The sequence below is a fragment of the Mercenaria mercenaria genome, chromosome 2, assembly GCF_021730395.1.
Source record: "Mercenaria mercenaria strain notata chromosome 2, MADL_Memer_1, whole genome shotgun sequence".
Classification (NCBI taxonomy): domain Eukaryota; kingdom Metazoa; phylum Mollusca; class Bivalvia; order Venerida; family Veneridae; genus Mercenaria; species Mercenaria mercenaria.
Window position 1 is genome coordinate 58097522 of NC_069362.1, and position 23615 is coordinate 58121136.

General features: G+C 34.6%; 1 protein-coding gene across 1 annotated transcript in view; it reads left to right on the forward strand.

Moving 5' to 3' along the window:
• LOC123564026 (calcium-dependent protein kinase C-like) overlaps window positions 1–23615 on the forward strand; it is a 234824-nt gene that overhangs the window by 105133 nt on the left and 106076 nt on the right. Inside the window, exon 5 of the mRNA XM_045357280.2 lies at window positions 15621–15749. Coding sequence (XP_045213215.2) covers window positions 15621–15749 — 129 coding nt within the window. The remainder of the gene's footprint in view (window positions 1–15620; window positions 15750–23615) is intronic.

Here is a 23615-nt window from a genome sequence, read left to right on the forward strand (position 1 = left end):
ACCCCTATTGATTTTGAGGTCATTAGGACAAAGGTCAAGGTCACATTGGCCAGGAACAGTTAAAATGGTTTCTGATCTTCTTATCTAAAACCACAGAGCCTAGGGCTTTGATATTTAGTATGAAGCATCATCTAATGGTCCTCTACCAAGATGATTCAAATTATTGCCCTGGGGTCTAATATGGCCCCGCCCCGGGGGTCACATGGTTTATATAGACTTATATAGGGAAAAACTTTGAAAAACCTCTTGTCCAAAACCACAGGGCCTAGGGCTTTGATATTTTGTATGTGACATCATCTAGTGGATTTCTACTAAGATTGTTCAAATTATCCCCCTAGGGTCAAATATGGCCCCGCCTGGGGGTCACATGGTTTACATAGACTTATATAGGGAAAAACTTTGAAAATCTTCTTGTTCAAACCACAAAGACTAGGGCTTTGATATTTGTAATGTAGCGTCATCTAGTGATTCTCTACCACGTTTGTTCAAATTATCCTCCTAGGGTCAAATATGGCCTCGCCCTGGGGGTCACATGGTTCATATAGACTTATATAGGGAAAAGCTTTTAAAATCTTCTTGTCAATAACCTACAACATTTAAATTTTGACCACATGTATGGTTTTGAGTGGCAAGATGAACCTTGACATGAGTTGACCTTGACCTAGTGACCTACTTTAACATTTCTGTAGCTACAGCCTTCAGATTTGGACCATATACATAGTTTTGTGCACTGAAAAAAAAATTGACCTTGACATCGGCCTAGTGACCTACTTTCACATTTTTGAAGGTACAGGCTTCAAATTTGGACCACATGCATAGTTTTGTGTACCAAAAAAAATTTTGACCTTGAAATTGGCCTAGTGACCTACTTTCACATTTTTGAAGGTACAGGCTTCAAATTTTGACCACATGCATAGTTTTGTGTACCGAAATGAACTTTGATCATGAGATTGACCTAGTGACCTACTTTCACATTTCTGATTGTACAGACTTCAGATTTGGACCGCATGCATATTTTTGTGTTCTGAATTGAAATATGACATTGATTTTTACCTACTACTTACTTTCACATTTCTCAAGCTACAGCTTCCAGATTTGAAGCACATGCATATTTCTGTCTACCGAAATGAACTTTGACCTTGATATTGATCTAGTGACCTTCTTTCACATTTCTCAAGCCACAGCTTTCAAATTTGGACCACATACATATTATTTTGTACCAAAATGAAATTTGACCTTGATTTTGACCTTGAGCTAGTCTTGAAATTTGGAACATTCAAAAATGGCTCAGTGGATGGCACCAAGATCACTTTGTAATTGCTTGTTAGGTTAAAGGTCAAGGTCAGATTAAACCAGAATAGTAGAACTTTTGTTTACAGTGAGCATATAATTTCTGTTCCTTGTGCAATTACTAAATGCATCAAGGGGGGCATTTCGTGTTCGACGAGCTCTTGTTGAATTAACCTCTCATCAGTATCAGCCTCCCTGCAACAATCATCTGTTAAAGAAGTTCAAGTAATGTTGCACAAACTACTTCTGCCCCTGTCTTAGAAATGACACAAATGTTACAATAAACCACAGATACACATGGGGCAACTATTAAATCAGTCTGTAACAGGTGCTACTCACTTAAACATTGGGACATTTAATGCAGTATTATTACATATATCTATCTACCTTTCAAGGTTTTCTTGAAAGGAGGAGAAAGAAATTTTTTAATACCTTAATTGATCCAGTAAGAACCAATACAGTTACCATGGCCTACACAATTGCTTCTCTAGATTAAGGTTAGAACCATGCATGCTATTTTTGAGCTATGTTCCTATTTTGAAAATCTCTTAATTGTGCTTAAAACATTTTATTGTCAGTATTTGCACTCTGATACAAATTTTAGAGCCAGCATATTTAGAGAGTAGGCTGGACATCATCTTTTAATTTACTAGAGCAAAGATCTATGAAGTTCAAGGTCAGATGCATGAGTTCTAAATCCAACATGTTATTTTTGGAGCTTGTTGGATCCTGACTTTTTTTTACCATGGTTTTAAACTGTCAACCATTGGTTCATCTGGTTTAAACATATTTTGTTATCCCCCGCCGATGAAATCGGGAGGTGGGTATTGAAATGGCGTTGTCCGTCCGTCCGTCCGCAGCCATTTCTCAGTAACTACTTGGTAGAATTTCATGAAACTTGAAATAAACATGAACCAACATACTGCGATGATGCCCGTCAAGTTTTTTTTTTTATTGGTCAATTTCCCTCAGAGTTATTGCCCTTGATTTAATAAAAAATGTCCGTCTTCAGCCATTTCTCAGTAACTAACAGGTAGAATTTCATCAAATTTGAAATAGACATGAACCAAGATACTGCGCTGATGCCCGTCAAGTTTTTTTTTTGATAGGTCAATTTCCCTCAGAGTTTTTGCCCTTGATTTAATGAAAAATGTCCGTCTGCAGCCATTTCTCAGTAACTAGCAGGTAGAATTTCATCAAACTTGAAATAGACATTCACCAAGATACTGCGACGATGCCCTTCAAGTTTTTTTCCGATTGGTCAATTTTCCATATAGTTATTGCCCTTTAATTGTTTAAAAATCCACAGATCTGTACATAACAAACCAACCAGTTGGAAGAATTTCATTAAACTTCTTTCATTCTTTTCCATGAACATTTATTATAAACATGTGATGTTGTGTACCTACACCTGGTCACCACCTTACCTTGGTCCCCCCCCTCCCAGTTCAGTATTTATAATCAACATGTAAACTGTTGTATCCTCACCCCACCCCCACCCAAACAAACCATTCATTTTCTTTTAATTTGATTTTGACTAATGAAATTATTTGCTTCTTGGTAACATTCTTAACTTTTTGCTGGATATATTTTTTTGCCTTTCCTCAACTCTGACCCTTTCGATGGGGGATTCCAATTCATCGAATTTGCTTGTTTTGCAATATTTTTACAACATGATTACAAATATACAATAAAGGATTGGACAGGAAGCTTTATAAGCTTAAGGTTGTCCTCTCCCATTGGTTCATCTGTAAGGTCAAGGTCACAACAAGAAGTCAAATGCCTGCATGCACTTGTGTATTTAGATTTTTGTATGATTTGGTTTGCAGATTAAACATATTGTTGATGAATCGGTTACCTAACACCTCTTAAAGATAATTCTACATTTCTAGATGATTGAGTGTATCTAAGTGTTAGAGTTGTTATTGTCAAATGTCTTACCACACCCATCTTTTATTGATAGACAGTTTCCTTCTGTATATTAATGGTCCTCAAAGACACTATAAACTGAACATAAATGACATCTAGATTGCCACTGTTGTAGTAGAAAATTCTTCACTTGTCTATTTCCAGTAGTTAATGCTCTTAGATTTGATTTAAGTTACAAGTTTGGTGACTTTCCCCAAATGAAGAGTTTAATGAAAATGGATAAAGTCAGGTTTAATTGATTTTCTGTCGGGTTTGGTTTCAGTGTTGGAAATAACAGCTGTAATTATCAGGAAAGCCTGATTGGTATCAATCATATTTATTGTTGGAATTTCTGCAGGTTAAAGCAAAGCTGGTGTGTGGCTAGAGGCTGGAAGCACTTTAGGTGATATGATGGGAGAATGAGTTAAGTACATTGTATCAGGGCCGTCGCCGACTTCGAAAAAGTGGTCCGGACATGGGACGTCGAATGCGTTCCATGAGTGCCGAAGGCAGGAGAGGGGGAGAGCAGGAAAGGGGGTTTTCTCCTCTTGTAAGGTGGGTTTGGGGGTGTCCCCCGAGAAAATTTTAAGATTTGGGATGCCCGTAAGTGCGTTTTCCTTGCATCTTGAAAGCATTTTCCATTAAGATTTTCAGTCAATTTTATAACAGTTTTCAAGGATAACTATCCAACATTTGCCCAATGAATGTTGATGCGTTTCACTTCTGAGTGTCAGCCAATACAGAAGAAAACAACTATTTCGACCCCTATGTGAGTCTCATCAGGCGGTGGCATTAATAATGAAGGCTTTATCAAGATTCGAACTTGACAACTTGCCGTCTAGGTGAGCAACCATACACACATGACAATAAGCGATGTCATTAGTTTCATCGTATACAACCACGATCTATTGGTGAACCACGAAGGCTGAAAACTTCTGTTCACCGGATTTTTCTGACCAAAGGTGCGTTTCGGAAATTTAAATGTCTTAGGTTGATTTGGAATTTCCATTTTGCAGCAATACGTTAAGCAACAAGTTAAGCATACGGTTTCAGAATTTAGAGTAGATAGAAATGAAGTTTATAGTTTTTTATAGCTTAGATGTACGTCGGCATTTTATTTGATTTAAAGCAGTTATTTAAGATTATTCAAAGTAATTAGAAAAAATTAGCTTTCGGTTAGGTTTGTTTTATTATACCAAGAAAAACCCAATTGTTTCCATTTATTTTAAACATACGACTTTATTTCCATCAAAGCAATTACTATAGGTTATAAAAAAAGAATCGCCCTTTAGATCATACCAGATTAAAGATATATCAGATAAGCATTTAATTATGATTAATCCAATCAGGCAGGGTTGATACTTTTGACACGAAGTGTGCCGAAGTTTTCACACCCCGCGGGCAATCATGACAATAATATATACCGCTTGTTGCGGATAATTAGCAAGGCAATATTTCGGCACTTTTAATCTAAGCAAAAGCTGAAATTTTATGCAAAAAAAAACACAAAAAAAAACTGGTACGGCCGATATCTTGCTCGGCCAAAAAAGTGGTCCGGCCATGGCCGGACCGGCCGGACCGCCCGCGACGGCCTTGTGTATGCACACAAAATAGAATTGACAGATTTTCTGATAATGTGATAAGAAACTGTAAGATTGCCAGTCTTGTAGCCTGGGCACTAGACTGGCTCCTGTCCCTATGATTGTTCTGTCCTATTCATTGACAGTGGAAGTAATTTCAGCAGGTTGTTTCTATATTGATATTTTTATTGCTCCTATGGCATTGCAAATTTATTAATTTCCATCGTTTCTTTATTCAAATAATTTCTCAATTTCTAATGTATGCCTTATAATTTTTAGTAACATTAATATTTGTTAGAATATTCTGCAGGTTCGATGTCATAACGTAATGGAAGATGGGAAATGTACAGATTATTAAGAGATGCATGCTAAAATTGCTAAAAACAAAAATCATCAAAGGAAATGCAGTTACTAAATACAAAATAACATACGCAAATACAAAAAAAAAAAAGAAGAAAATTTATGAATTCAGTAGATTTATTTATATTTCCAGTTCCAATTCATGCTGATATTCAGAAATACCTGAAGTTGTTTCGGCTTCTAGCCTCCTGAAAATTGTGGCACTTCCTTTTTTTGCAGGTAGGGAGTGGGTTGGTTAGGGGGAGGGTACATGGATTTTATTATTTTAACCTTGTCTGTATGTATGTCTGTCTGTCTGTTCATCCATCTTTGTGGCATGCAATTATTTCAAACTAGAGTCTGAGTCAGAGTCAGTAAACAATTTGCGCAGCTCTGGTTGTGTTTGAGATTTCCTTTTGACAGTCAGAATTATGCATAAAGGATCTCTAAGTGTGTACGTGTCACATGTATCTTGAAAAATTATTTGACATAATATTAGGACAGGTATTCAGCTTGTGAAGTTTTGAACCTTGGGTTTTGTTTGGGATGTAATTCATTCAATCAGCATCAAGAACAGAACAAAAATCTTTATATAATCAGTCCAGTAAAATTAACAATGTTTATAAACCAACATGAAATTCAAGTGAAAATGATACACCCTTTTCATATTTTGTATTATCTTTCTTTTAAATAAGTGTCTAAGGAAAACAAATGAATTTAAAATCTTAAGAGATTTTTTTGTCTCTTCATAAGGCTATGATGACCCATGGAAAAAAAAAACTTGACTAGCTAATTCATTGATAGAAATCAGTATATATGCTCTATATTCTCTCCAGAAAGAAATTGGAAATGAAATCAATGCTGGAATATTTTTTATATCAGAAATGACAGTAGTTCAAATTCATCTTTTTTTCTCATTTATCAAGAATGATGGAAATGCTGTACCACTTATTCATGTAGCTAACATTGATTTGCATAATCGAAATGAATGTAAAAAATATGCACATACCATCTGTATCACATTTTCATGCCCCCTAAAGGTGGGCATATTAAAATCGCACTGTCCGTCTGTCCGTCCATCTGTCTGTGCTGGAGGTCTAAAGTGTTTTCCATCAGTCCATTTGTCAAACTTCCATCTGTTCTGGTCCTTCTACAGGTTCAATCCAATTTGAAATGGAACCAATGGTAACTGCATCAACAACATGAACTGTGTAGTTGTAGTTTTAACTCTGCCTGCAGTTTCTATTCTACTGAAATGAAACTTTGTATACATCATTAAAATGGAATGGACATCAGCCTGTTATCAGGACTTCCATGTCTGATAATTTTTTTAGAGTTATGCCTGTTATGGACTTTATTGAAACTGCTTCACTGACCTAGTGGTAGAGCACCAGCTTCTAGAGCAAGAGGTTGTTGGTTCACTGCTTAGCTGCATCATACAAAGACATGAAAAATGGTACTTTTAAGTGGCTTCCTCCCGTGTTGCTCAGCATTATGAGGATAGTTCCAGGACTGGTCTGCCTGGTGTCAGTATAACATGACTGGGTGGGGCATCATGTCATGTGTCTACAGCCTGGTATTCCATTGAGGCAGATTATAAAGTATGGCGTTGTGCTCACTGCTACAAGTAGGCACTGTCGATTATATGTATGAAAAATTGTTGATGAAGACTCTAAATCCAAACACACAGTAATATCATTATTATGGCAGACAAGTTCACATTCTGACATGATAACCTGGCTAGTCAGCATAATAAGACACTACTTGGGCAAGTTTGGAGAAGGTAAAATGACTAGTTAACATACAAGACACTGTTTTGACTATAGTTAACACCACACCTTGAAAAGGTACAATGGCTAGTAAACCAGATAAGGCACTGTTTTGACAAGTTAACAACACACCTTTAGAAGGTAAGATGACAAGTTAACATAATAAGACACTGTTTTGACAAGTTGACACCACACCTTGAGAAGGTAAAATGAATAATAAGACTGTTTTCACAAGTTAATACTACTCCTTGAGAAGGTAAAATGGCTAGTTAACATGATAAGACACTGTTTTGACAAGTTAACTCCACACCTTGAGAAGGTAAATAATAAGACACTGTTTTGACAAGTTAACACCACACCTTGAGAAGGTAAAATGGCTAGTTAACATAATAAGACACTGTTTTGACAAGTTAACACCACACCTTGAGAAGGTAAAATGGCTAGTACTAAGACACTGTTTTGACAAGTTAACACCACACCTTGAGAAGGTAAAATGGCTAGTTAACATACTAAGACACTGTTTTGACAAGTTAACACCACACCTTGAGAAGGTAAAATGGCTAGTTAACATAATAAGACATTGTTTTAACAAGTTAACACCACACCTTGAGAAGGTAATATGGCTTATTAAGTTAACATAATAAGACACTGTTTTGACAAGTTGACACCACACCTTGAGAAGGTAATATGGCTAATTAACATAATAAGACATTGTTTTAACAAGTTAACACCACACCTTGAGAAGGTAATATGGCTTATTAAGTTAACATACTAAGACACTGTTTTGACAAGTTGACACCACACCTTGAGAAGGTAATATGGCTAGTAAACATAATAAGACATTGTTTTGACAAGTTAACAACACACCTTGAGAAGGTAAAATGGCTTACTAACATAATAAGACACTGTTTTGACAAGTTAACACCACACCTTGAAAAGGTAACATGGCTAGTTAACATAATAAGACACTGTTTTGACAAGTGAACAACACACCTTGAGAAGGTAAAATGGCTTACTAAGTTAAGGCTGTTTTGACAAGTTAACACCACTGCACCTTGAGAAGATAACATAACTTGTTAACATTTATTATAATAAAGAGTACTACACCACACTTTGGCATGATAACATAAATTATATAGTTTCTTGACATAATACAACATTGTTTTGGGAAGTTTACACCCACTGACAAATCAGCATGAAATGGCCAGACATAAGAAGCTGAGATGTTCCAAAATATAATATATGTAATTGATAAATCAGCAACTAAACACATCAATAATGGCCCAAATCACAATTTGCTAAGTGCTGTTTGCTATAATGTCTGATGTTCGTCATATGGTTCGCTGTACGTGTTCACTTTATGGATATAATATACCTTGGATATAGCAAACACTTTTTTCCCCCCAACAAGTTCCTTATGACTGAGTTTTACTGTAATATTTGTTTAGATGAAATTTTATGTAATAATAAGTTTTGTTCTGGAAACTGCGGGCTTTGCTAAAAGTTCAGTATTGTTACTAAAAAATCTTCAAGGCATAGATTTATTTCAACCTCTACATCCATTTTCCATAGAATTTCTTTGGAATTTTTCTCCAAGATTTTCAGCATACAAAATCTTTATAGCAGATTTACAATGGTAATCAAGTTTTGTGGGAATTTGCAGCTCACTGTGTTCACTGAGCTCTGTCCCAGTAATTGTTTGCTTATAAGGTTGTTTATGGCACATTTAGCACCAGTAACAGAAGTCAAGGTCTCCCGGATGGTAAACTTCTTTTACCATTCATTGCTCTGGACAAATTAATTTAATAAGTGGCATTGGTTACTGGTGGTAATTAGATCCTCCAGGCAATCATATTTTTGCACCATTTTGGACTTGTAATAGAAATTACAAGCTTAAGAAAACTGATTAGTTTGCATGAGTGACATTAATTACATCTTTGAGACCCTTAGAATGTGTTATTGAACCAGTAGTAGACAATACAATGTTGAAATTTGTAGAAACTTGGTGAAAATTGTTGGTAGAGCTTTTGTAATTCTGTCAAAGAATAGTTTCTTAATTTTCTTTGATGTGTTAAATTTGCTAAAAAAACGGTTTAAAGTCAAACTGAAGATTAAACCAATATATTAGGATAAAACAAACGCTTTAAGGTCTAAGTGGGGAAGATTCTTTTAATTTAATCCAGAATATTTGAGAGAAAATAGATAAAGGACAAGTAGATAACCTAATTAGCCTTAGAAAAGTCATTGCTAAACATAATTGTGCTTAGTATTATAATTACACAGATCACTTCTAATCTTCTTGAAACACAAAAATTATGTTTCATTTGTAGAAACCTGTATTTGTGTAATTACATCTTGGTTATGTTATTAGAAAAACCATTGAAGAGACTAAATGTTTCATTATATCTGAATTGGTCAATTTGAACAGTTTGAACTGTTACACTATAATCCATAATGGTACAAAGGCTGTTTATGTTTATATGGTGAAGATGGTTTTGAAACTTACTTAGTGGGCTTTAGGGGCCTCCTTGGCCAAGTGGTTAAGGTAGCTGACATTAAGTCACTTGCCCCTCACCAATGTGGGTTTGAGCCTGATCTTTACTCGAGACATTAAATTCTTCATGTGAGAAAGTCATCCAGCTGGCTTGCGGAAGGTCGATGGTTCTACCCAGGTGCCCGCTCGTGATGAAATAATTATTCACGGAGGGGCATCTGGGGGTCTTCCTCCAGTATCTGGAAAGTCGCCATATGACTAGTATGTTTGTGTTGGTGTGAGATGTTAAACCCAACAAAACAAACAAACAAGCTTAGTGGGCTTTAAGTGTTAAAGTCATTGAAATAATGGCAAAGAGTTTTGCAATATTATTTTTTTTTGTTGTTGAGTTGAGGAGAGTGCTGCTGTGGATGTTATGTTCAAATTGACTTTTCCTGTTTTATCAAATGATAATGGTGGACTAGCTTAAATACTGCCTTCTTAATCTTCTGGCTGAGACAGACATTTTCTAATTCAGCTCCAGGATTATCTTCTGACTAATTTATTTTCCCTAGGAGGAAACAGGTCACATATTTAACAGACAGTGCATTATATAACTGAAAAAAATAAAGACTTTGGTGCACAAAAAGAGAAGGAAAATTTGAGAATGATCAGATACCACAAAAGTTGTCTCAAGATTTCAGTTAATTGAGCTCTCCGGCTGAGAGCTGAATAAGCTTATGGTGAGCTGTTTTGAACACTCGCTGTCAGTCTACTGTCCACGCGACATTTTCTCTAAATGAAATCAGACCTTTCAAATGGCTTGGTAGAAGCTGAAACTTGGCATAGATAATTCGGTAAAATATATATTCCATGGGGACTCGTGTTGACAAAGCGACAGAATGGAAAAGCTTATAAACAAGTATTTGAAAATGCAGGCAAGATTTTAAAATAGTTTCACATAAATGATCCTTAGGTGACCCTGTAATGAAAACTTAAAAATATCTTCTCATCAAAAACTGATGGCCCAATTTTGAAATAATTTTACAGGTATACCTGTTTCAGCTGTGGAGCTGAGACTGGTAAGTGATTTTAAGGCCATCATGACCCTCTTGTTTTAGATTGAGAAAAATGAATACAATAATTAGGAAGTATAATATTACAGAAAATATTACTGTTGCCCACAGAAAAGTAGACTCTACCTCATTAGAGACAGGTCACAGTAATGATATGAAAATAGGATTTTAAAGTTAAACCTTACTGAAAGCACCAAACATATCAATAGAGATATTAAATAATCTTTTATGATTTTCCATAATTTTCTGACAGTTCTACACTTAGGGTATAGTCATGCAACTGATTATGTGATCACCTTAGAAAGACAAAATTGAGAGGGGGCAGAGAGGTTGTGGGATGGGGTCATAATATTTGCATACTGAGTGGCAACTGTTTCTATGTTTTTGCTGGAGTAATAAAAAAAAAATGGTGCCACCATATATCATGGTTATGATGGGACAGGGTCTGGCTGATTGTCAGTTGAAAGATTTTTTTCCCTTTGTGCTCTTATAATCAGTCAGCTGAATAGGTAGAATTTTGGCTACCAGACTGTAAATAACTTTGGAATTTTTTCAACTTTTAGCAAAGACAGTGTCTCAATAGTGGTTGCTCAGTATACAGAACCATGTGGTCAGTTTTAGGGAAGAAATCGATTAGTTGTGATCTAAGATTTACAAACCTGATATTGTGTTAACTGTTATTGACCAGGCAGCAAGATATTAAGGTAATCACAATTTTGTGTGTTAATGGGCATTCACAGTAATTGCTCTGATAGGACAATATTGTTTGGTTCAAATGTAATAGCCATGATTTCTTTTGGTATTGTAAATGCAATAGTTCATTTTTCTTCCAGGAGGTGAATCAGTTTCTTCAATATCTGAAATCTTGGCGTTTAGGCCTTTTAGCTCACCTGAACTATGTGAGAGCTATGATGACCTTTCGTCCATCGTCCGAGGAGGTGTGGGGAGGGGGAGGGCGTGCTTCTTGCGTCATATTTTTAGTTAAACATCTCCTCAGAGAATTACACCAAAAATTTGACTTCTCATGAACAGTGTGGTGGATTGTTACCAGAATTAGCCTGTACTGTCTTTGCACATATTTCTCTCAGTTTTGTTCAGAAGCTTTTGTTTACTTAGAAAAAGCTTTAAACAACTTTTTCTAATAAACCTCTAGATAAATCTTTTTCAAACATGTTTGCTTGGACATCTTGAAGCTTTGTTCAAATGTTTTTAGGGGCCAGCTCTTGAATAGCTGAAAATAGAAAAACCTTGAAATGGCTTCTCACAAACTGCCTGGTAGGTCTTACCAAACTCAATTGGTTTGACTAGCATGCTTGTGTGGACCTTTCTCAATTCTTTTGAAATGGTTGGTCTTGGTCTATTATAGCTAGGGGCTGCAAGGGCTGAAGGTAGAAATTTATAACCTTTAAACAACTTTGCTCACGTCTGATGGATTTTCACTGAACTTAGTCTTTAGTATGCTTATATAGATCTCTGTCAATTTTGTTCAAAGTGTTCCACTTAGCCCCTTGTATGCTTTATGACCTAAATTCTGTCAGTGTGACTGTAAACCCAGCAACAACAAACAAAAAATGAAAACTACAAGAGATTTTTTCATGAGACGTGGGATATTGATAGCAATATATAAAATATACAGATTATTTTATTTTGCCCTATTATCCATCCCTCCATCTGTCTTAGCTGCCCATCTGTCAGTCAAAGAGATAAATCTTTTATTAACTTTTGAAGTACAAGGAATGTTTTCATGAAACCTGACTAAGGGGAATATTTGGAGAATTTGCAGGTTCTTCAGTTCCAATTTTCATTATAAAAATGTGGTCTATGACATTGATCCCCTTCTGTTGGCAGGGGACTTTCATTGCTAATAGTCTTGTTGTACTAATCCTGATTTTGAGGTTTTGTAATTGACCTTTATTTGTCATAAAACACATAATTCTTAAGAGTACATTGCAAGGCCAGTTTTCCTTATTAAGCTAAAGACAATTTTAATTAAAACTTAGAAACATTTTCATAATTCAGTGGTCTTAATTTGATATGATATTGCTGTCTGTAATGGAATTGAGTTGGTTTTTCCTTTGTAGAAAGTGAAAATAGAATCTTTTGAGAATAACACTGCAAGCACACAATGAAATGCTCAGATAGAGGAATTATTTTACTAATGAATATGCTAGAAATATAGAATTACTCAGGTGAGCCTGAGACAGGGTCTTCTTTAATTACCATATATGTACTGGAAAAATGTGTATTTGTGATATTTTGTGCACTGAAAGCTCTGTTAGAGCGCTTGAGACATGTCAGCAATGACTTGCAAGTCATTGCTGCTAAACAGTTAGAATTTATGACTTTTGATGTTTTGTGAAATAGTATTCAGATAGAAAGATAACTTATAACAGTGACATAAGCATTAAATTGCAAGTTTTAGAGATACCAGTATCGTAAATACAGTTGTACTGCTAAACCTCTCAGTAGCCTAGTTGTAGTGGGTCTGCTTAGAGTGTGAGAGGTTGTGGGTTTAGTTCCTGGCCGCATCATATCAAAGACATGAAAAATGATACTAGTGGCGTCCTCGTTTGGTTTTCAGTATTAAAAGGATAGTAATATCTAGGACTCGGGTCAGCCCGATGTCAGTTTAAGTTGACAAGGTGGGGTATCATGTCACATGTCTATGGCATGATATTCCAGTTAAGCATCACTATAAAGTTGGACATATTGTGCTCACTGCTACAATTAGACACTCACTGTTGTTCATATGATTGTAAAATTGTTGAAAAAGACGTTTACACACGAAGGCATGCACACACGACCATGCACACATACAATTATATCACTAATGGAAACAGTAAATATTTCCTCGGAAGATACTTTACTTCCTGCTAACACCTGAAAGTGCTTGATCAGAGAACTTTGCTGTCTGTGGAAGGTCAGGAGTTTTTTTTTTTTAATAAAAACAGAAGTTTGGCTGATACTTGAGCCCGATGATGTAAGAGGCAGATCAGTTGACAATTTATTGACTAAGTAACAATATGATCTAAGAAATGTGTTAGATATTGTCTAGACTAAGATATTTAAGAAACATAGAGACTGTATTTTGTCTATGTGCTATTAGAGAAAAATGTTTTACCGGTCTTACAGAAAACATTTACAGCAAGCAGTACTACAGATTTTATTTGCTTGGGCAAGTCAGACCATTTGTTATTACATGTAGAATTGAAAATCATTTCCAAGTACTATATCAAACTTAAAACATGAAACCTAGTTGTTCTTAGGTGATCAGTTTCTATCTAAAAGGTCCTACTGTGGAGGTTGAAATCCTTTTTACCAAAATTGTATTTCAGTCTTTAACAGTCTGGAATTTTTGCATGACTTACTCAAGGAGTGCATGGAAACTCAAGAAGCATTCATTATATATTTAATTTGATTGTAATGTGTGATAATTTGTTCCACAGTAATGATATTAAATAAAAAAATATAGTGTCTTTTCAAGTTGTTTTTTTTCAGAGAAATGATAAAGTTCGGACTTCGATATTTTTTTCAGTACAATTACTTGGAAACTCCTATATTTAATCCTGAGATTGTGAACATAAAAAGCGAGGTTGAAGTTTTCATGCTTGTCTTCAGTTATTAGTTGATTTCACTATTTTGGACAGTTCGTCTGTTAAATGATGACATGATAATGTATAAGGAATAGCCAATATGAAGGGTTTTTCTGATTATGATCATGCATATTAATGCCAATTTCTGTAGGCTTTCCTACATCAAAACACATTATTCAGTCAAATAAGCTTGTCAGGTTTTACAGGAACTGTCAGTGTCTTCTGGTATTTACTACAGTTGAAGGAATTTTACCAGAACTACCTAACATTTCCAGCTATAATTAGTGTGATTCTAAATTCTTAAAATTACCAAAAATATTCATTTCCAAAACAAAACATAAAAGAGCAGAATTTAGAACCAGTGATTTTCTGTTATTTACAGAAACTTTATGATAAATCTATTGTAAAAAATTCCTTATCCCACGCTGAAGGTGGAGGGATTTAGTTTTGGCATTGTCTGTCCGCCTTTTCATCTGACCGTCGGTCTGAAACCATATCTATGACATGGTGTGGAGTATTTAAATAAAACATGGTGGAAATGTTAACTACTTTAGGGAAATGCCGCCCTGCAAGTTTCAGTCAGATAACATTTGTAAGACAAAATTTATGGTGCTTTGTACATGTGTATATATATTACATACAGGGTGTTTTTACCAAATAGTAGTGACAAGGTGAGCTTTTGTGATCGCACTTTGTCCGTCATCCGTCCGTGGTCAGTCCATCCACAATTTCTTGTGAACACGATTATGAGACCACATTTTGCAATTAATTTTGATCAAACTTGCACACAACTTGTATTGGCATAATGTCTCGGTTCCTTTCAAAAACTGGCCTGATCCCATTATGGGTTCCAGAGTTACTGCCCCTTAAAGGGCCAAAATTTGCTATTTTGGCTTTTGCAGCCATATAGAGACTTCATTTATGGTTTGATTTGATACAAACTTGCACAGAATCTTCATCTTGATAATTTCTAGGCCAAATTTGAAACTGGGTCATGTGTGGTCAAAGCTTGTAAACACCCTAGAGGCCACATTTATGACCCTATCTTCATGAAACTTGGTGAGAGCGTTTACCTTGATGATTCCTAGGGCAGGTTTGAAACTGGGCCATGTGGGGTCAAAAACTAGGTCACCTGCTCAAATCAAAGGAAAAGCTTGTTAAAACTCTTAAAGGCCATATTTATGACCCTATCTTTATGAAACTTGGTTAGAATATTTATTTTGATGATTCCTAAGCCAAGCTTGAAACTGGGCCATGTGGGATCAAAAACTAGGTCGCCACTCAAATCAAAATAAAAGCTTGTTAACACTGTAGAGGCCACATTTATGACCCTGTCTTCATGAAACTTGGTCATAATATGTATCTTGATGATTCTAAGGCCAAGTTTAACAGGTGAGCTATATAGGGTCATCATGACCCTCTTGTCATGAACTATTCATTAATTTTAAGTTATAAACTGATCATGAACTCATGGACTATCTTGACTGAGAATATTTGCTGTGTCTGAGTACAAAAATAAATCTTACTTCTCCTTAATTGTTATACTGCAGTCTTCCCAAATGAATAATTCTGTTCATTTTATGTAATTTCAGCATGTGATATGAATGTACATAAAAGATGTGAGAAGAATACACCAAAGTTATGTGGCATTGATCATACAGAACGCCGAGGCAGGATTCTACTCAAGACCTACTCAGATGGTGATAGACTCATAGTTGAAGGTTTGTTGTCTTTCGTTGCAATTTATAAAAACTAGGCGGTTGTCAACAACATATCTGTCTATCTTCCTTATTTCCTCATGGAAACTTGGGCAGAGATTTGTTGTCCTTTGTCTTTTATAGGACTGATGTGTATAAAAATGTCAGCTTGACTTACTTGATCAAATTAGAATAGAACTCTTCCAGATCGTTTACAAAATTTAAGATCAGGGTTTAAATTTCAAGTAAAATACTTCAGAACAATATTTGAGCCGTGCCATGAGAAAACCAACATAGTGGGTTTGCGACCAGCATGGATCCAGACCAGCCTGCGCATCCGCGCAGTCTGGTCAGGCTCCATGCTGTTCACTTTTAAAGCCTATTGGTATTGGAGAAACTGTTAGCGAACAGCATGGATCCTGACCAGACTGCGCGGATGCGCAGGCTGGTCTGGATCCATGCTGGTCGCACACCCACTATGTTGGTTTTGTCATGGCGCGGCTCATTTGTTCCATACACCTTTTTAGACTTTGTTCTGTTTTATTCTATCTGGCCTATTCTTTGTCTGTGTGGAAATTGTTGACTTAATCCTACTTGTTGTCTTTATAAAGCAGTGAAACTTGTGAACAGAGACTTTTAAAGCTTACATGTATTACAAGTTACCAGAAACTTGATTACTGGGACCACAGTCATACTCTTTCCTAAATGATGTGCAAGAGCCATGCCATCTGTTTTATGCACCCCACAACAACCGGAAATGGGACAGCATACAGTATTTTGGTCTGCAGAGCTTAATAGAATGATTGCCTGTGGTCAGTAGATGACTTTGTTTAGAGGTCAGTAGGTCAGAGGTCAAGGTCACAGTGCTTTGATATTTAAAACTTGTTTCTGCTCAATGAATGCAGAACACTTTGGCCTACAGTGTTGGACTTCATAGGAGAATTTCCTGTTGTAAATAGATTACCTTTATTTTGTAAGGGTTCAGTAGGTCAAAGGGCAAGGTCTGTTTATGATAAATGAATGATAGGGCCTGTTTATGGAACTATTAAACTGTTAGTAGGCCTACAAAGCCAGTACAAGTATATGGATATTTCTGAGTTATCTGTTTGCTATTTTGTGCTAATTTAAGGATGTCTTAATAGCTTGCATTGTGTTTGTTTTGTTTTAGATTGCATACTCTCCAAACAAATTGATTTTTACACCATTGCCTGGTAATGCCTGCATCACTTGTGATTAAGGAGAGTGAGAGTATTGGAGACAGAATGGTAGTGTTTAGTAGATATTTTGATTACAGAGGAGAAGTTTGCCCCCCTGGGGTATCTGTTCCACGACTACTGCAATTTTACCTCCATCATTTATTGTTCCAATAATATGCTTTTTTGTAAGCATAATGAAGAAATTGATAGCTCTCTTATGCCCAAAGAAGGAGGCATATTCTGTAATGGCTTTGTTTGTTGGGTCGTCCGTCTATCCAGAATACTTTCGTGCCTCATCTATATCTGTCAAGAATACTTCCGTGCCTCGGCTATATCGGTCAAGAATACTTTCGTGCCTCAGCCATATCTTTTGAACAGTTCAGTTGATTGCAGTCAAACTTAATGTTAAGTGTACTTTGCTGGAGTCTTGGCCCATATTTTTATTAACGTTTAAAGTTTGAAATTTGGACATCGACTTAAGAATGACAAATCTTAAATTGTCATAACTTTGTTCGTAGCAAATTTATATTAATGAATTTATAGAGTGGTTTGTGCATTCAGAATGCTCAGTCATGCTAATTTTCATTATAATCTGTGGTAATTCGGCAATGAAAGAGCAAAATGAAAACTAAGCATTTTAAAGTCTAAGACTAACTTTATCTTTGAAGAACATTAAAACTGTTAGAAAAAGATGATTGCAAAAATTAAGAGAGGCTTCGTTTGTATGGATCTGTCAGGATACTACAAATTTCTTAAGAAATCTGGGCTCAGTAAGTAATATTTAAGAAATGATGTATGACATTGATTTATCGTTGTATAAAATCACGATCAAATCATTGTTTGAGATATATTATTTCATTTTGAACACATTCATTATCAAGGTATTATTGTCTACATCTTTGAAGATATTCACCAAATATTTGCCAGTTTTATGTCAATTTCTTTTCCAGCGCGCCACTGTGACGTTTGATGCTATGAAGTAATAATTGTGACGTACAAACAGTCGCCTCAGTCACAATCAAATGCATTTTTTTGTTTCACTTGGGGTCAAAAATAAAAGTTTGTAAAACTCTTTTATTTTGAAATGTTAATTTACCATATATCTTGGTTCTACAAAAACAATGGTAGTTGTCGCTGTCTGATAGTTCCACAGTACTTTTTTTTTCGATATAAAGATGAATCTTCAGGGAAAAAATAAAACAGACATGACCATTTTTAAAGGACTGTTTTATTCAAATAACTCTTTGAGACCCAACAAAATTGTTACCACATGATAAGGTACATAAAAGTAATGTAGAAAACCCAAAAAACTAATAAATTACACAAAGATTTGTAGTTATTATCTTCTTTTGAAGTTCAAAATTCTAGAACTTGCTTTCAGTTTTTACATACCTTTTGAAATCCATTTATTCAACTCAGATATGTTATTTTCTAAAAATTCAGTCATTTCTCTTTAAATAATGGTCTCATTTTTGTGATTACGACTATGTTTGGCAGAGATATCGCAATTTTAAAATGAAAGCCGAAATTTACCCAAAAAGTCTACGGACAAGACATCATCGCCAAGTGCTTTCTACATAGGTTTTAGAAGACAGTCTTTTAGTTCTGTTGAACTTTTTATGTTTAAAATGATCAAGAACAAGTAAATAACAAACAAATTTAAGAAAAGAAGTATAATTGACGGTCTTCGGAATGTGTCTTCGAATAATTGAAGGATTTGAACAACTGTGACTAAATCAAAATGTCATTATGTGACAAGTTCTGTGCTATTGCTTACATAAATTAGGACTAATTGTTTTCATATTTCACTATATATACTAAAAATAATGATACTTGGAAGGATCCTCACTGAAATAGGCTGTTAAAAATCTCCTTCAGCTTGGTGTCTACGGACAAGACATTTGACCATAATTTCTGTCTAAAAGACAGATAGAGTAATAATGTTTCTGATCAATGCTCATGCATTTAATGGGCTTTTAAAAGAACTGACCTTGCAGCCTGTTATGTACCATTTAGACTATGTTTATTTATCTGTAATAACTTTTAACCTTAACTAAACAAAATAAACCACAATCTTCCTGAAATTGGATGGTGGAAGAAACCACCTGACTAGACTTTGTTGAGGCAAATTATTTACATGCTGTTATCAACCATATCAATCAAGAAATGGTAAAAAAGTATAAACACAAAGTTTAACATGAAGAACTCTATGAGTTCATCTAAACATGTTCATTAAAGTAGAAACATTAAAAAAGTAGGAAGAACTTGTTAAACTTATAGCTGAGAACAACATCTTAAAAAGATTACAACTGTGTCTTAAATGGAAAACTAATGAAACAAACTCCCTTGCTGACTGCTTAAATAGCTGTATGTTGTAAAATACTCATATGACATTTATTCTGTGAGATGCATAACTCATACTAATATTTTAAGTAGTCCTGCAAAATAAAATTCCTGTGAATTTTAACCCGTTTACAGAATAATTAAATGTTCACTGTGATAAGTTTTTATCACTTAGTTTTGAGTCAGCTAATGACTTACATATGCTTTTTTCTTAAAATTCCCAAGATACATTCTCTTTTTCTAGCCAGTAATATTTTTGATTAATATTGACCTTTTTCCATTATATAAGATAGTATGACCGGAGACAAAGTTTTTTAACTATCTTTTTATCACATTTACTTCTTTTTTTCATGTTATCACCTATATTAATATTATTTTCTTGGAAAAATACTGGAACAAATGTTAGTAACTCCAATTGTAAATCAAACTATGATTTCAAAATTCTAGACCTCTGCCTCTAATGCATGTGGGGAAGTTGGCAGTTACTTGCAGAGAACATGTTTGTACAGTACAGAATCAATTAACAATTGTTAAGTTACATAACTGAAATTCTGTTGAAAAAGGGCATTAAACCCCCCAAAAACAAACAAATCTAAATAGCTCTCATTTTTGAAAGGGAGAAAGCTGCAAGGAGACTACGGTAATCACGTAGTAAATTGCTTGTAATTTCTTTTTTAAGATGATTTAAACTGCTTCAATTTTATGTGATTTCAGTCAGTTACAGAATAAAAGTTGATAGGCAAATGAATAGAATGAAATCTTGAAAACCAATCACCATTATATCTTGGCCCTGAAGAGCACAGAAATATGCCATCTTGAGTGGATTATAACAAAATGTTTAAGTTGAAAGTGGACAGCCCACACCATGTCTAACAATAGATCCATACTCCACTAGAATATGACCAAATGTCAAATGATTTTGCTTCTATCTTTTCATTCTTTCTGTTTTACTACTAACTTGTAAAAGATTGGGGTTTTTTTGCACTTCAGAGTCTCTTGATTTATTTCAAAGAACTCTTGATATATTTCTAAGGTCCAGTGCTGGTTTTTATTGAAAACAGAAAATATATTGAATAGTATTTGCGTAATGTCTTGTCCGTAGACACCCTCATTGCATGCCTTGTTTTTGCCATAACAAAGGGAGGGTTAGAAAGAAATGTATTATTCCTTTTTTGATAGCGTTTAACATTTATATAAGTCATGTATAAGATTAAAACATATTCTATATCCATTGTACTTCTCAGATTCAGATTGTACACACAAGAATAAATGGGTAACATTTTGCATTTGGAAGAAGTAAGTTTCATTAGAAATATATTTATTCTATATTTTGTATAAACATTAAGTGTGGTGTATCATTGAAACTTGATAAATAGCTCCAGTATGATTTTATAAATGATATTTGTCAAAAAACCTTCGTTTCTTTAGTGTCTACGGACAAGACATGTGTCTACGGACAAGACATTTTGCAATTCAACAACTATTTATATCTATATAACCCAGTTTAATTCCGTCTAATGTTTATCAACTTAGACACTATCCTAGCAGCTTTCATACCAACAGTGATTAAACTCTAATATTGTATCCTTCACAAAGAAAATAGGTGTCTACGGACAGGACAAAAAAAATGGCGCATTTATCATTGTCTGTTCAGAGTCAAATTTGAGGAGATAAGAAACTTCCACCTGAAAGAATACTATTATTTTCAGAAGAAGGTAGACTGAAGTTCACACAGACAAATAAGACAGTAAAAAAAGAATTATTTCATAATGAAATCACATATCTGATATGGGGAAGAGCAAAAAGGCAAAATATATAACAAAACGGTTATGTCAGTCTTCAGTACATATCTTCTGTTGTGGGTGACATAGACAGTTGAAATAACTTGCAGCTGAAAGAAGATGAATTTTCCTGTAAACCAAACAGCACAAAAAGGTCTTGCTGGTTCAGGTTTTAATTAAAATGAAAAGACAAAAAGCACATTTTTTAAGGTGAAACAATATAACGCTGAATTTTGGCCTTTTTTCTGTTATTGGACAGCATGGCGTTCGTTTTATATGTACATCAGCTACCTGATAGTAGTTTTACCTGCAACTGGGTAGTGATATGTAACTCCTGAAGTGCTGAAGACAGAATATATAAACATGCACTTTTAAATTTGGGTGTATAACATGGAGCACCTAAAAAGTATGCATTTGATTGTGACTGAGGCGAGTGCAAGTGTTACATAATAACACACAGTTTCAGTCTTCTTTGTTTTATAGGGGAATAAAGCTGATCTTATTAGAATTGTACATAACGTATAATGCCCTATATTGCTCAACCGATCATTTCATTATTGTGTCACTTTTTCCTATAAAATTATTCATTTCATTTGCTGAAATGATATATTTCTTGCCCAGCTTTGGAGAATAATCATCTAGGCCAGTGAAAAGATATTAGTCTGTCATGATTGAGGGAGTTTGATGAAAGAGTTTTTGTACTTTTATTATATGTCATGTTCAATGATTGATATCATTTTACAGATATTGTGAGTTATGGGGTAACACTCTGTAAGAGACAGCTACAAGATTTGGAAGATTAGATAGTCTGTGCTGAGGATGCATTATTGTAGCGATCTTCCTAGAAATGAATTTCTGAATGCAGGATGTCTTCCATCATGCAGGCATATAACTGCTTCGCTTAGGGTGAATTAATTTTATCATTGTTTAATTTAGTTTCCAACATTCACCTTTCCCCCTCGCCCCGCCCCCACCAAGAAAAAATAAAAGAAATAAAAAGAAAAATATTTTTATATATATTTAAAATAGAAATTCAAAATATGAAAATAAAGAAAAAAATTATTTCAATGAGGTCACAGCTTACGTAGTATTACTTAAATGAATAAATTAATGTATTTATCATTGCATTATTTTTAGACTTGAAAAGAAAAGCAGTTTTCAGCTCTTTGAACAAAAATTCATGTATGTGTACATTGATGGAGCTCTAAATGTTTTGTTGTCTTGTTTTTAATTTTTTTTTATTTAATCAAAATGAAAATTTTTCCTCATCCCAGAAATTGCCCAAACTCGGCCAACTTTTCCAATTTTGTATAAATGCCATATTTGCTGGAGACCCTGGCTTGGTGATGAATTACAATGTTTTGAGCACTGAACATTGTCTTATACGATGTATTTGGTGACTTATATGGTATATTGATCTTGAAAACGAACATTCATCTTAATTCTATCTGATTGTCAGAGTTTTCTTGTTACTCGCATAACAACCTCATTTTTCATCCAGTCACAGCTGAGGTAATCTTACTGTCTTAACAGATGTACTTCATCTTATCTAAATGAAACTTGGAACAACTTGTATACCCCTGACAAATGATCATGTTAGAAACATAATGATAAAGATTGATTTTGGTGTGTCACTTCCTGGTGATATTCATTATGTTTAAATTTTGTATTTTTATATCTTTTTAAGAAGTTTAAGAAATCCTAAGCAGAAATCTTACTGTTAAAAAATGTATGAGTTATGGCCCTTGCTTTAGAAAAAAATGTTGAAATGTTTCATCTGAACAAATTTTAATGATAAAATTGTGATATAAGTGTATATTATAATGTACTTCACAGAATATAAGCCTGCCAAATATCTTCATTATATATAACCTTTCCAGAAATCCATAACAAGTCTTAGAAAATCTGTATCTAATTTCAGTAATCATCAAGATTATCTTGCTATTATCTGGTGCTTTGTTCTCTGTATGCTGTAAGCCCTAATATAATCAAACAGTGATATTGACTAACTTCTTATGTCTGCTCTGTATTCAAATAGTTCCTTCAGCCTAGATAAGCCCTCTAATACTGGTGGATAATCTCTTTTTGTACCAGAAATTATCTTTACCAAATATCTTGATTATCCCAAGCTTCCAAGAGACTTGCAGGAAAAGGTTGAGGTATTATTTTAGCACTTTGAAATAGATGAAGGTTATTTGTCATCATTCTCACAGAAAGTAGTGCTGCAAAACTCTTGAGTATTCAACTATGATGCATTTTAATGTTTCCGCTACCAGGAGTAATGTTAAAACATTTTGCAACTTGCAACTTAAATCTGTTTTAAGGGCCATATTAAAGTCATGTTCACACACCAGCTTTAATGAATTTTGTTCTGACAAAATTATTTATGATATTTTGGCAACTTCTCTTACACCATTGGGCAGCTTTCTACTAAAACCTTACACAAGTCTAGTTACACATATCTTCAGCATATTCCAGTTCATTGATTTTCATCAGAGTTATGGCCCTTTTTTTCGCATATTTTACAGTGTTAACCCTACTTGCTGTATACAATCAGGCTGAATTTCACC